Below are 15826 nucleotides of genomic sequence, written 5' to 3' on the forward strand. Positions count from 1 at the left end.
TGTGAGAGAACTACATTTCTCTATTCAATGTAGCAGTTTGAGCTCCAGCAGCTCAGTGACTGTCTGTTTTGTGTCTCAATCCATTACTTCCTGAAATGGTTTGGGCAGTTTCACCATGTCTCTCTCTCTCTCTCTCTCTCTCTCTCTCTATCCCTCTCTCCCTGTGCTCCAGGTCCCCTCATGAGAAGAGGAAGAGTAAGAGTTCTAGGGGCCAGCTCCAGAACAAGGGCTCCTCCTGTTCCCCCTCCTCATCCCCCGGCAGAGCCAAGAAGTCCCCAAGCGCCTCCCCTCCCACAAGCCCCACCTCCAGCCTCTCCAGGTAAAGCACCCCACCTCACCTGGCTGTTTATTAGGGCTGTCCCCAACTTTTAAAAATCTTGATCGACCATGGGTCGTCTGTTCTTTCGACCAATCGATTGGTCTACATTTTGAAACATGTATTTTTCCATATATTGACACATCCGATGTGTTTTAATCAAATCAACTACACGACATGACCAAATGTATGTGGACATCTGCTCGTCTAATACCTCATTCCAAAATCATGGACATTAATATGGAGTTGGTCCTGCCTGTGCTGCTATAATAGCCTCCACTCTTTTGGTAAGAATTTCCACCAGATGTTGAAACATTGCTGCAGGCACTTGCTTCCATTTTGTCACAACAGTAGTAATGATGTCAGGGACTGGTTAGGCCTGGCTCGCAGTCAGCATTCCAATTCATCTTAAAGGTGTTCAATGGGGTTGAGGTCAGGGCTCTGTGTGCAGGCCAGTCAAGTTCTTCCACACCGATCTCGACAAACCATTTCTGTATGGACCTCGCTTTGTGCACAGGGGCATTGTCATGCTGAAACAGGAAAGAGCCTTCCCCAAACTGTTGCCACGAAGTTGGAAGCACAGAATCGTCTCGAATTTCATTGTATTCTGTAGCATTGAGATTTCCCTTCACTGGAACTAAAGGGCCTAGCCTAAACCATGAAAAACAGCCACAGACCATTATTCCTCCTCCACCAAACTTTACAGTTGACACTATGCATTGGAGCAGGTAGCGTTCTCCTGGCATCTGCCAAACCCAGATTCGTCCGTCACACTGCCAAATGGTGACGCGTGATTCATCACTCCAGAGAACACATTGTCCACATACTTTTGTATATTGTGTATATTCACTGAGCTTGTCTGATGCTTTAAGCACACTGTTTGATTAAATAATTAAGACACACAAATGACTAGTGGGAGTCCAACCAGCTATTGATTTGATTGTGCAAGTTCCGGGATCAGACTTGCTGTGCTGTGTTTAAAAAAATAAAAGACAGCAAGTGACTGACTAGCACCCATTGTGTCTCTCTCCTTCCTGCTACGGCACCACCACAGAACATCAAAGTGTCTATCACGCTGTGTTCCTGAATCTGCAACATAATTATAGCCATTTCTGACTGAAAAGTTCTGTTACTGAAATCCCTAATTTGTTTAGGGGAAACATTCCCTCAACCCTTGCTCTCTCTACGTGACACATGTATGCATCACATGCACGTGACCTATTCGCACGGGACTAGTATTACTAGACAGCGTTGGTTATGTAATTATTACTCCAAAATATATATTAGCAATCTGAGGTATGTCGTAAATTCCTCCCAGCCTTCAGATGTGAGATAAACAGTCCAGTTACACTTGATGTGTTTTAAGTCTATGGATGAAAAGGTAAACTTATCATTTCCAAACATTTAGGTCAGTTGTATGCAGCTTTGTGGTCTATTAACTGCAAGGGTTGCATTAAATGGGCTCAATATTTTTTGCTGAAACATTTGGCAATATTCTATTAATATGCAATAAACAGTCAAAAGTTTGGACACCCCGACTCATTCAAGGGTTTTTCTTTATTTTTACTATTTTCTACATTGTATAATAGTAGTGAAGACATCAAAACTGTGAAATAACACAAATGGAATCATGTAGTAACCAAAAAAGTGTTAAACAAATCAAAATATATTTTATATTTCAGATTTTTCAAAGTAGTCACACTTTGCCTTGATGACAGCTTTGCACACTCTTGGCATTCTCTCAACCAGCTTCATGAGGAATGCTTTTCCAACAGTCTTGAAGGAGTTCCCACATATGCTGAGCACTTGTTGGCTGCTTTTCCTTCACTCTGTGGTCCAACTCATCCCAAACCATTTTAATTGGGTTGAGGTCAGGTGATTGAGGAGACCAGGTCAACTGATGCAGCAGCATCATTCTCCCTCTTGGTCAAATAGCCCTTACACAGCCTGAAGATGTGTTTTGGGTCCTGTTGAAAAACAAATGATAGTCCCACATAGTCCCGCAAACCAGATGGGATGGCATATCGCTGCAGAATTCTGTGGTAGCCATGCTGGTTAAGTGTGCCTTGAATTCTAAATAAATCACAGACCGTGTCAACAGCAAAGCACCATCACACCACCTCATCTGTGCCTCATGGTGGGAACCACACATGCGGAGATAATCTGTGTACCTACTCTGCTTCTCACAAAGACACAGCAGTTGGATCCAAAAATCTCAAATTTGGACTCATCAGACCAAAGGACAGATTTCCACCAGTCTAATGCCCATTGCTGATGTTTCTTGACTTCTTATTATTGGTGTTGTTTAGTAGTGGTTTATTCGCAGAAATTCGACCATGAAGGCCTGATTCACGCAGTCTTCTCTGAACAGTTGATGTTGAGATGTGTATTTTACTTGAACTCTGTGAAGCATTTATTTGGTCTGAAATCTGAGGTGCAGTTAACTATAATGAACTTTTCCTCTGCAGCAGAGGTAACTCAGGGTCTTCTTTTCCTGTGGCGTTTCTCATAAGAGCCAGTTTCATCATAGCGCTTAATGGATTTTGCGACTGCACTTGAAGAAACTTTGAAAGTTCTTGACATTTTCTTGATTGACTGGCCTTCATGTCTTAAGGTAATGATGGACTGTCGTTTCTCTTTGCTCATTTGAGCTGTTCTTGCCATATTATGGACTTAGCCCTATTTGGTAAAAGACTATCTTCTGTATACCACCCCTACCTTTTCACAAACACAACTGATTGGCTCAAACGCATTAAGAAGGAAAGAAATTTCACAGATTGACTTTTCACAAGGCACACCTGTTAATTGAAATGCATTCCAGGTGACTACCTCATGAAGCTGGTTGAGAGAACGCCAAGAGTGCTTTTTTTTATTATTATTTTTTACTTTTTTGCTTACTACATGATTCCATATGTGTTATTTCAGAATGTTGATCACTTCACTATTGTTCTACAATGTAAAAAATAATGAAAAACCCTGGAATGAGTTGGTGTCCAAACTTTTGGCTGGTACGGTATATATTTGCTACTGCTCGACAAAAAAATCTTGGCCGACCAACAGCCTATCTACCAAACAATCAACCAGTTGAATAAATGGGGTCAGCCCTATGTCCATTATCTTGTCTACATACTTTTTATCTGATTTTATTAATTTACATTTACACTGAAAACGTTTTACACAAATGCAAGTGAAATGCTCTCACTGCGGAGCCCTGACCACCTGCCAACATGGCTGGTGAAATAGACATCTTATTCACCATTGCCAAACTCTACCCACAGGTGACAGGTGTTAACATGAGGCCCTGTCTCCATCCCTCCCAGCCACTAAACTCCCTCACTTTATTATCGTTCTCTTTTCTCTCTATCTCCCTCTCTCTTTTAAACCTTCTAACTCTTTTTTCTCTCTCCCCCTCTCTCTCCCCCACCCCCTCTCCCCTCCGTATGTCTCCCCCCTCTCTCCCTGTCTCTCTCCCCCTCCCTCCCCGTCTGTCTCCTCGTCTGTCTGTCTGTCTCTCTCTCTCTCTCTCTCTCTCTGTCTACCTGTGTCTCTCTCTTGCTCTCTCCCTCTCTCTTTAGGGACGGCTCACAGGAGAAAGATAACCAAGTTCCCTCAGCCAATGTCTCCTCCATGCAGTCCAAAATCACTCAGGTACCTCTTCTTCACTGTCTCACTGTACAGTGCCTTCGGAAAGTATTCAGACCCCTTGACTTTTTCCACATTTTGTTATGTTACAGCCTTAATCTAAAAATGTATTACATTTTTTTTAATCCTCAGCAATCTACACATAATACCCCATAATGACAAAGCTAGAACAGGTTTGTAGAAACATTAGCAAATGTATTAAAATTAAAACAAAGTAATACCTTATTTACGTAAGTATTGATTGGACATGATTTGGAAAGGCACACACCTGTCTATATAAGGTCCCACAGTTGACAGTGCATGTCAGAGCAAAACCCAAGCCATGAGGTCGAAGGAATTGTCTGTAGAGCTCCGAGACAGGATTGTGTCGAGGCACAGATCTGGGGAAGGGTATCAAAAAATGTCTGCAGCATTGAAGGCTCCCAAGATCACAATGGCCTCCATCATTCTTAAATGGAAGAAGTTTGGAACCTCCAAGACTCTTTCTAGAGCTGGCTGCCCGGCCAAACTGAGCAATCGTGGGAGAAGGGCCTTGGGGCAGGGAGATGACCGTGAACCCGATGGTTACTCTGACAGAGCTCCAGAGCTCCTCTGTGGAGATGGGAGAACCTTCCAGAAGGAAAACCATCTCTACATCAGTCTATCAATCAGGCCTTTATGCCTGACGGAAGCCACTCCTCAGTAAAAGGCCCATGACAGCCAGCTTGGAGTTTTCCAAAAGGCACCTAAAGACTCCTAGACCATCAGAAAGATTCTCTGGTCTGATGAAACCAGGATTGAACTCTTTGGCCTGAATGCCAAGCGTCACATCTGGAGGAAACCTGGCACCATCCCTACAGTGGAGCATGGTAGTGCCAGCATCATGCTCTGGGGATGTTTGTCAGTGGCAGGGACTAGGTGACTAGTCAGGAATGAGGCAAAGATGAACGGAGCAAAGTACAGAGAGATCCTTGATGAAGGTTCACCTTCCAACAGGACAACGACCCTAAGCACACAGCCAAGGCAAGTCTCAATGTCATTGAGTGGCCCACCTAGATCCCAGACTTGAACCCGATCGAACATCTCTGAAGAGACCTAGAAATAGCTGTGTGGCAACGCTCTCCATCCAACCTGACAGAGCTTGAGATGATCTTCAGAGAAGAATGGGAGAAACTCCCCAAATACAGGTGTGCCAAGCTTGTAATGTCATACCCAAGAAAACGCAATGCTGTCAAAGGTGCTTCAGCAAAGTACTGAGTAAAGGGTCTGAATACTTATGTTAATGTGATATTTCAGGGGGGGTTTTCTTTGTCATTATGGGGAATTGTGTGTAGATTGATGAGGGAAAAACTATTTAATCAGTTTTAGAATAAGGCTGTAACCTAACAAAATGTGGAAACGGTCAAGGGGTCTGAATACTTTTCGAATGCACTGTATGTATATTAACATGGGCCCATATTCACAAAGCTTGACAGAGTATGAGTTCTGATCTAGGATGAGGACTCCCCTGTCCATATAATCATATATGCTACCTGTCCCAGACCTGATGTTTTCAACTCTCTAGAGTCAGCAGGAGCGGTAGAGATACTCTTAATGATCGGCTATGAAAAGCCAACTGACATTTACTCCCGAGGTGCTGACCTGTTGCACCCTCGACAACTACTGTGATTATTATTATTTGACCATGCTGGTCATTTATGAACATTTGAACATCTTGACCATGTTCTGTTATAATCTCCACCCGGCACAGCCAGAAAAGGACTGGCCACCCCTCATAGCCTGATTCCTCCCTAGGTTTCTTCCTAGGTTTTGTCCTTTCTAGGGAGTTTTTCCTAGCCACCGTGCTTCTACACCTACATTGCTTACTGTTTGGGGTTTTAGGCTGGGTTTCTGTACAGCACTTTGAGATATCAGGTGATGTAAGAAGGGCTAAATACATTTGATTTGATATTCATTAGGATCTTAAAGGTAGAACTGATCCTAGATCAGCATTCCTATTCTGAGACGCTTTGTGAATACAGGCCCAGATGTCCTAGCATGTATTCCATAAAGCACATTACAGTAGGGTGTTGTACAGGTACTCCATATCTCTCATTATGACATGTGCACAAAGCACAGCAGTTCAGAATCAGCTCATTGTTAGCTGGGATGTACACAGGGACTGTGGTTCCAAGGATAGTCGGCCCTTGTGGCAGCAGCATTATACAGAACACACAGCTCAGAGATTTCAGTACACTGATCCCAGCACAGATTACATCATTTCTATCTTCGATCTCTGTGGGCTCGGAGCAGCTGATCTCTGAACTCAGGTCAGATTTTACATTTAACATTCCTCCTCTGTGTTCAGTAATGTGCACATAGGCATTTTATTTGTTGTGTTTATCTCCCTGTCCTGGTGTTTCTGGCTCTCTCATCTCTCTCGTGACTTTATGCGCAGCAGCAGCTGACAGCTGAGGAGAGCTAGTTTACATTACAGAGGCTTTCATCTCCAGAAGAGAGAAAAAGAGGATCAACTCTTCCCCAAAAGTCCTGACTTTAACATATTACGCAATCACCCCCTCTACTAGTCACTCCTCTGGTAAGCTGTTGGGTTGGAGAGAGAGAGGTTCTTGTCTAGGGTAGGATCACACTGCCTGTTCACCAACAGGGCTATGAGTCAGGAATAGGGAGGTTGTTATGAGATCTATGAGGGAAGCCATAATGTAAAGTAGACCATTAGAGAGAGAGATTGGAGTTTTAAAACCATATGTTTGAAATAACTTAAAAGCTTAAATCACAGCTGGGGGTGGACACCCAAAGCGTTTCAACATAATGTTAAAACCGCTGCTTCCTCAGGCGGCATCTTTTAACTACCTCACACCTGTTGTAAATTCATATGTAATCTTTCCGTTTGCTCTATGGTTTATTTGATGTCTTACTTTCAGGCTTTGATAGCATTCATTCTCCAATTACTCTAATGTCTTTCTTGGCATATATCACAAAGCCATACCTTAACAGGGCACCTGTATCTGTCCTGAGTCTGATAAAGAGCCCCATCAACCAGACCCCTTCATGAAGCCAGCCAGTTGGCCCAGGATGAGCACCTTCATAGGGGTTCAGAGAGAGAAGAGGACAGACTTAACCTGGAGCCGACTTGGGCTGAGGCAGAGAGGCCTGTGTGGTATGGAAACCAGCCCACCGTCAAAGATCAAGACATTCACAGATAGAGCAAGCCGTAGGGAGAGAGAATGGGGTAGGTTATAGAAAGAGAATGGGGTAGGTTATAGAGAGAGAATGGGGTAGGTTATAGAGAGAGAATGGGGTAGGTTATAGAGAGAGAATGGGGTAGGTTATAGAGAGAGAATGGGGGTAGGTTATAGAGAGAGAAGGGGGTAGGTTATAGAGAGAGAATGGGGTAGGTAGAGAGAGAATGGGGTAGGTTATAGAGAGAGAATGGGGTAGGTTATAGAGAGAGAAGGCGGGAATGAGAGGGGGGGTTTCAGAAAAGGGAGAATGAGAGATTGGCTTAGGTCATATGAATAGAGTGTGGTTTAGGGAAAGAGGGGGTCAGGGAAAGAGGTGAGGAAGGGGGAAAGGAGGGCATGAGAGAGAGGGATTGAATCCTTCACCCGGCCCTGCTCTGTACAGGCCATGAGTGTGTCACAAATGTCTGTGGGCCCTGGTCAAAAGTAGTGTGCTTTCTACAAAATAGAGTGCCATTTGAGACTCAACCCATGAGGAAGATCCAAGGTATACACCCAGCCATCTCTGAATGAATAGACCATTACCCCGCTATGCAGATGTTCTGATTCAGACATACAGTATATAGTCCCTGGCCACTTTAAAGCTAGCCCCATCAGCGTAAAGATTTGGTTCATGATGATGCACTCAGAGAAATCTAATGCACTTTTTTCATTAGAATTAGCATTTTGGCCCGAGTTTTGAGCTTTGTTTTTCCTTCATTACGGGGGCTGGCTGACAGATGACGGATGGCTGGAGGTTGGGATGTGTTTTTAGGGGAGAGAGGGAGAAGGCACGGACCGTTCCCTGTTCCCTCACTGGCAGGGTATTATTCTGGTCTGCAGTCAGGAGTTTGAGCTGCAAAGAGGGTTTTGTTGGAGCATCACGCACAGGGAGACTGGTAGAGAAGACAGACAGACCGACCGACAGACGAACACTAATAGTGACGGACTGACTGACAGAGATGGACAGACAGACAGAATTAGAGGAGTCTAACATACAGACCTGTAGAGATGGACAGACAGAATTAGAGGAGACTAACATACAGACCTGTAGAGATGGACAGACAGACAGAATTAGAGGAGACTAACATACAGACCTGTAGAGATGGACAGACAGACAGAATTAGAGGAGACTAACATACAGACCTGTAGGGATGGACAGACAGACAGAATTAGAGGAGACTAACATACAGACCTGTAGGGATGGACTGACAGACAGAATTAGAGGAGACTAACATACAGACCTGTAGAGATGGACAGACAGACAGACAGACAGACAGAATTAGAGGAGACTAACATACAGACCTGTAAAGATGGACAGACAGACAGAATTAGAGGAGACTAACATACAGACCTGTAGAGATGGACAGACAGACAGACAGAATTAGAGGAGACTAACATACAGACCTGTAGAGATGGACAGACAGACAGAATTAGAGGAGACTAACATACAGACCTGTAGAGATGGACAGACAGACAGAATTAGAGGAGACTAACATACAGACCTGTAGGGATGGACTGACAGACAGAATTAGAGGAGACTAACATACAGACCTGTAAAGATGGACAGACAGACAGAATGTGACATGGAGCGAGGATAGAACCTTTACATGTGCGATTCAATGGAGTGGCCTTGGTAAAGAATCAAAACTGAAGACACTGTCAGCATCCTTTCTACTCTTCCTCTTTATTTATTTCTCATGGCTCTGAAATCCATGCCACTCATCCTCCTCTCATCCTGGATACTGTATTGTGACCTCTTGTTTTCTGCCCCCCCACATCTCCTCGTCCTCTTGTCAGTCTCCCCCAGGCTCATGAACATTCCTCCTCTCTCTCACTCATCCCAGGCTCATGATGAACATTCCTCCTCTCTCTCACTCATCCCCAGGCTCATGATGAACTTTCCTCCTCTCTCTCACTCATCCCCAGGCTCATGGTGAACTTTCCTCCTCTCACTCACTCATCCCCAGGCTCATGGTGAACTTTCCTCCTCTCACTCACTCATCCCCAGGCTCATGGTGAACTTTCCTCCTCTCACTCACTCATCCCCAGGCTCATGGTGAACTTTCCTCCTCTCTCACTCATCCCCAGGCTCATGAACTTTCCTCCTCTCACTCACTCATCCCCAGGCTCATGGTGAACTTTCCTCCTCTCTCACTCATCCCCAGGCTCATGGTGAACTTTCCTCCTCTCTCACTCATCCCCAGGCTCATGGTGAACTTTCCTCCTCTCTCACTCATCCCCAGGCTCATGGTGAACTTTCCTCCTCTCACTCACTCATCCCCAGGCTCGTGATGAACATTCCTCCTCTCTCACTCATCCCCAGGCTCATGATAACTTTCCTCCTCTCTCTCACTCATCCCAGGCTCATGATGAACATTCCTCCTCTCTCTCACTCATCCCCAGGCTCATGATGAACTTTCCTCCTCTCACTCACTCATCCCCAGGCTCATGGTGAACTTTCCTCCTCTCACTCACTCATCCCCAGGCTCATGGTGAACTTTCCTCCTCTCACTCACTCATCCCCAGGCTCATGGTGAACTTTCCTCCTCTCACTCACTCATCCCCAGGCTCATGGTGAACTTTCCTCCTCTCTCACTCATCCCCAGGCTCGTGATGAACATTCCTCCTCTCTCACTCATCCCCAGGCTCATGATGAACATTCCTCCTCTCTCTCACTCATCCCCAGGCTCATGATGAACATTCCTCCTCTCTCTCACTCATCCCCAGGCTCATGATGAACATTCCTCCTCTCACTCATCCCCAGGCTTCTGATGAACTTTCCTCCTCTCTCACTCATCCCCCTCTCTCTCACTCATCCCCAGGCTCCTGATGGACTTTCCTCCTCTCTCTCACTCATTCTGCTTATGGAGCGTGTTCATTCATTCTCCCTGCTCTCATAAATGAATGAAATCAAATCACGTGCACCGAATACAACAGTGAAATGCTTACTTACAGGCTCTAACCAATAGTGCAAAAAGTATTAGGTGAACAATAGAAAAGTAAAGAAATAAAAACAACTGTAAAAAGACAGTGAAAAACAGTAGTGAGGCTACATATAGACACCGGTTAGTCAGGCTGATTGAGGTAGTATGTAGATATGGTTAAAGTGACTATGCATATATGATGAACAGAGAGTAGCAGTAGGGTAAAAGAGGGGTTGGCGGGTGGTGGGTGGGACACAATGCAGATAGCCCAGTTAGCCAATGTGCAGGAGCACTGGTTGGTCGGCCCAATTGAGGTAGTATGTACATGAATGTATAGTTAAAGTGACTATGCATGTATGATAAACAGAGAGTAGTAGCAGCGTAAAAGAGGGGTTGGGGGGGCACACAATGCAGATAGTCCGGGTAGCCATTTGATTACCTGTTCAGGAGTCTTATGTCTTGGGGGGCACACAATGCAGATAGTCCGGGTAGCCATTTGATTACCTGTTCAGGAGTCTTATGTCTTGGGGGGCACACAATGCAGATAGTCCGGGTAGCCATTTGATTACCTGTTCAGGAGTCTTATGTCTTGGGGGGCACACAATGCAGATAGTCATGGTAGCCATTTGATTACCTGTTCAGGAGTCTTATGTCTTGGGGGGCACACAATGCAGATAGTCATGGTAGCCATTTGATTACCTGTTCAGGAGTCTTATGTCTTGGGGGGCACACAATGCAGATAGTCCGGGTAGCCATTTGATTACCTGTTCAGGAGTCTTATGTCTTGGGGGTAAAAACTGTTGAGAAGCCTTTTTTTCCTCGACTTGGCACTCCGGTTCCACTTGCCACATGTTTTGTGAACAACAGGTGTAGACTAACAGTGAAATGCTTACTTACTGGTCCTTCCCAACAATGCAGAGAGAAAGAAAATAAAGAAATAATAGAAAAATACTAAATAACACAATGAGTAACGATAACTTGGCTCTATACACGGAGTACCAGTACCGAGTCGATGTGCCGTGGTACGAGGAGGTAGATATGTACATATAGGTAGGGATAAAGTGACTAGGCAACAGGATAGATCATAAACAGTAGCAGCAGCTTATGTGAATCAAAAGAGTTGATGCAAAGAGGGTCAGTGCAGGTATTCAGGGTAGCTATTGGTTAACTATTTAGCAGTCTTATAGCTTGGGGAGTGGGGGAGTATGACAATGCTTACAAATATTTAGAATGAATTTTTTGGGATGTTAGAAGCATTTTCTGTCACGCTCAAGTACAGTACATGTCACGCTCCCTCTCCACCTTTACACGTTCCCTCACACACACTCTCTCATACGCCTATGTCTTTAACACTTTCCTGCTTTCTCAATCACACTCACACATATAGTATTTAACCCCCCTCTTTCATCAATTTCTCACCTGAATAAAGCAACATCTGTGGAGGCTTCAGTACCAGCCTTGTTTAAAGCCCCAGTCTCACATCATCTACTCAGACATTAACTCCATTATCCATACCGCCATCTTGTTATACCTTTTGCCTCAATTTGCTGTGGTGATCCTGCTCCTCCTTCCTGCTGTTTTTACGACCGCGTGGAGGTCACTGTGGTCAGGCTGTACTCTTTTCAAGGACCCTGATCACCACCACTGCTTTCACTCACATTTATCCCTCAGTGTGTGTCTCTGTTGGTCTCTGTGTTTGTGTGTGCATGCGTATTCGCCTTTGTTCTCTGTGCGTGTGTGTGTGTTCTCTTGCTTGCTCACTCATGACGGAGGAGAAGGAAGAGAACAGCGGGAGAGGAGAAGGAAGAGTAGTGATATGCAATAACTCCCCACGTCAGACCTGAGCAAGGAGAAACTTGTATGACAAGCGGTTTATTCAGCGGCTCACGCTGAAAGACTTAATATATCCCCTATTTGGTGTATAATCTCCAGGTTGGACTGTGTTCAGATTGGGACTGCTTACCTAACTAGGAGTGGATCTGATGGCCTTCTATTGCAGGGAGGTGTCCTATAGCTGTCCTATAAGCTGTCCTATAGCCTACTGTCATAAATAGCCAGGAATATATTAAGCTGTCCAGGTTGAAAGATAGCCCAGGGAGGGAGGAAGATTTGTATTTGTGTTGAATTGTGATGGTGGAGAGGCTCTCTGAGAGAGTAGACAAAATATAGGACTGTAGGTTTCTTAACCATGCCATATTTCCTCTTTTCCTCATTATTGGTATTTTATATGGCACACTCACTCACTGTCCTCTTTCTCCCTCTGTGTCGGTTTCCATCTTTCCTCTCATCTCTCTCTCAATCTCCCCCTCTTCCTGTCTCTCTACCTCTCTCTCTTCCCTTTACCCTTCTTTCTACCCCTTTCTCTACCCTTCTTTCTACCCCTTTCTCTACCCTTCTCTCTTCCCGTCTCTCTACCCCTCTCTCTTCCCTTTACTCTTCTTTCTACCCCTTTCTCTACCCTTCTCTCTTCCCTTCTTTCTACCCCTCTCTCTTCCCTTCTTTCGACCCCTTTCTCTTCCCTTCTTTCTACCCCTTTCTCTTCCCTTCTTTCTACCCCTTTCTCTTCCCTTCTTTCTACCCCTTTCTCTTCCCTTCTCTCGACCCTTCTCTCTTCCCTTCTTTCTACCCCTCTCTCTTCCCTTCTTTCTACCCCTTTCTCTTCCCTTCTTTCTACCCCTTTCTCTTCCCTTCTTTCTACCTTTCTCTTCCCTTCTTTCTACCCCTTTCTCTTCCCTTCTCTCGACCCTTCTTTCTACCCCTCTCTTCCTTTCTCTTCCCTTCTTTCTACCCCTCTCCTCCCTTCTCTCTTCCCCTTTCTCTTCCCTTTCACTTCCTTCTTTCTACTCCTTTCTCTTCCCTTCTCTCGACCCTTCTCTCTTCCCTTCTTTCTACCCCTTTCTCTTCCCTTCTCTCGACCCTTCTCTCTTCCCTTCTTTCTACCCCTTTCCCTTCTCTCTTCCCTTCTTTCTACCCCTCTCCTCCCTTCTCTCTTCCCCTTTCTCTTCCCTTTCACTTCCCTTCTTTCTACCCCTCTCTTCCCTTCTCTCTTCCCTTCTTTCTACCCCTCTCCTCCCTTCTCTCTTCCCCTTTCTCTTCCCTTTCACTTCCCTTCTTTCTACCCCTTTCTCTTCCCCTTTCTCTTCCCTTTCACTTCCCTTCTTTCTACCCCTTTCTCTTCCCTTCTCTCAACCCTTCTCTCTTCCCTTCTATCTACCCCTCTCTCTTCCCTTCTCTCTACCCCTCTCTTCCCTTATCTCTTCCCTTCTTTCTACCCCTCTCTCTCCCTTTCTCCTTCTCAGGATCTGATGGCCAAAGTACGTGCCATGCTGGCTACCCCTAAGCCCTTCCAGCCCAACACTTCCTGAAGAGGCGTAGCTTTATAGCAGCTGTTTGGGAAAAGGGTGGAGCTTCACCATGTCTGCCTCTCTATGACGACAGCCTCCAGCGACAGGCCCTCGACCAATCAGCAGGCAGCGTTTTTTGCCTGGAACTGTTTAGCATTCATATTCCTCTGTCTGACTTTTATTTGATCTACTTTGATACTTAACTGGGTGAGCGTATCTACAGTATATTTCGAATGGCAGTAGATGTGAAGCAAGCAGAGTAGATTAGCTCGTAAATCAACTACGTGGGACTTTTCTACGTGTCAAGAGAGAGCCTGCATCACAGCAATGGTCACGCAGCAGCCTGCTAAAGTTTGGATGCCCCTGTTCCCACCATCTGTTTTCAGCACGAATAAGACAACAGTGTGTCAAAGTGCCTAAATAATTAATAAAGTAAATTGCATCTTTCAAAAAACGAATTGTATGTTCTCCAAATTGATGACGGAGAGGTTTGCAGTGTAATTGTGCAGCTGCCAGAGCGCCTGAATTGCTATCCTTCTGTGAAGGACCTTTCCATCTCCCTATGTCTCTCTTTTGCCAGGTCAGTTTTAAACTGGGGTCTCTGTTTCCAGTCTGTTGTCAATCAGTTCCAGTGTGTGGCCTCCAATTTTTGTTTCTACGTTTGTACATGGCTGATTGTGGAGCTGCTTTCTTAACACAAACTGTCAATAAAGTTTGAATGATGATTTAGCAAAGTGTTAAGGTGTTCTCAGTCAGTGGAATCTCTCTGGTACATGAAGGTCAGGGGGTCACGTTTCCTATGAATTTAATTCAATTAACCTCAACAGTTATTTATTGGTTGGAAATGAATGAGCAAGTATTGACATAGCAGAAATAGATTAAGTAGAGATACACTCATACATGTTCCCTTTTTTAAGGACAAAGCAGCAGTGGTTACCAGGGCTGGTGTGAGTAAATCATGAGGGAGCGTCCTCACACAACCTGTCTACAAAACACAGGGACATGCCTTTCTCTCACACACAAACACAAAGGCGTCTGAGCAGGTTTCTAGGTCCACCCCAGGGATGAGGGAACATATCTGAGTGTCCCAGTAGGACACAGGGAGCTGGGGCCCCTAGCATCCGTGTATCTTTCATGCTCTACTGTCATCATCATCCCACTGAGGCCATGGCCCAGCCTCACACACACAGCAGCCACACTAACTATACACACTGTGTTCATCCAGTGTGTCACTATTAATCCACTGTGTCACTGTATTAATTCACTGTGTCACTGTATTCATCCACTGTCACTGTATTCATCCACTCTGTCATTGTATTCATCCACTCTCACTGTATTCATCCACTCTGTCACTTTTGTTCTCAGTCCTTGAAATTGCATATTCCTCACTTTTTTGGTTTTCCTTGGTGTCATGGTCTGAATCGAGTGAAAAATAATGCAGACCTTCTGCAATAATATAATACTACTGGAAGCAAACTGTTTTTTGCAGCTGGTCTGCTTTACTCACAGTACAATGGTGCCGTGTACTGAAAGGTTTGTATAGATCATTTTGCCTTTTCAATGCACAGCTAATTATTCATATCAATCTGTTTTCTGTACTCTTACCAACTAATGCCTAATGGTCTAATTGCAGCAGTTAAGAGGTCTCTGCCAAATGGTGTGTTTTCCATCATGGAAATATACCTTGTAAAATAAGTGAGAATTTGCCTATGATTGCATTAATCACTGAAATAAAGGTGTACTATACAAGTGGAGGCTCCTCAAAGGAGAAAGGGAAGGACCATCCTCAGTGAATTTCATAAAAATATAGATTGTAAAACATTTTAAAATGTTATCCTTTTTAGATAAAACTATACTAAATATAATCACGTTACCAAATAATTTATTAAAATACTATTTTGCAATGAAGGTCTACAGTAGCCTCAGCAGCACTCTGAAGGGTAGCACCATGGTGCAGCTAGAGGACAACTAACTTCTGTCCTCCTCTGGGTACATTGACTTCAATACAAAACCTAGGAGGCTCATGGTTCTCACCCCCTTCCATGGACTTACACTGTAATTTTGACAACTTCCGGAGGACGTCCTCCAACCTATCATAGCACTTGCAGCATGAACTGACATGTTGTCCACCCAATCAAATGATCAGAGAATGAATCTAGTGCTAAAAGCATAAGCTACAGCTAGCTTGAACTGAAACGCATAAAATGTGGTGAGTAGTTGACTCAGAGAGAAAGACGATAGTTATTTTTTTCCAAAATGAAGGAGAAGTAAAAGATGTAATCATTTTTTTAACTTTCAGTTTCACTTACTTAGCTAGCAAATGTGGCTATCTAGTTTAGCCTACTCAAACACCCTGCTCAATTAGAGGTATAATATGTTAACTAGCTGGCAATGACT

At 44.5% G+C, this 15826-nt stretch overlaps 1 protein-coding gene across 3 annotated transcripts in view; it reads left to right on the forward strand.

Annotated features, from left to right (window-relative positions):
• Window positions 1-14158, forward strand: part of sfswap (splicing factor SWAP) — a 139734-nt gene extending 125576 nt beyond the window's left edge. For all 3 annotated transcript variants that reach the window (XM_024382237.2, XM_024382238.2, XM_024382239.2), the window contains exons 16-18: window positions 173-319; window positions 3892-3964; window positions 13385-14158. In XM_024382237.2, the coding sequence (XP_024238005.1) occupies window positions 173-319; window positions 3892-3964; window positions 13385-13450 (286 nt within the window). In that variant the 3' untranslated portion in view covers window positions 13451-14158. The remainder of the gene's footprint in view (window positions 1-172; window positions 320-3891; window positions 3965-13384) is intronic.
• Window positions 14159-15826: the final 1668 nt, after the last annotated feature.

The sequence above is a fragment of the Oncorhynchus tshawytscha genome, linkage group LG20 (genome assembly GCF_018296145.1).
Source record: "Oncorhynchus tshawytscha isolate Ot180627B linkage group LG20, Otsh_v2.0, whole genome shotgun sequence".
In the NCBI taxonomy this organism is placed as follows: domain Eukaryota; kingdom Metazoa; phylum Chordata; class Actinopteri; order Salmoniformes; family Salmonidae; genus Oncorhynchus; species Oncorhynchus tshawytscha.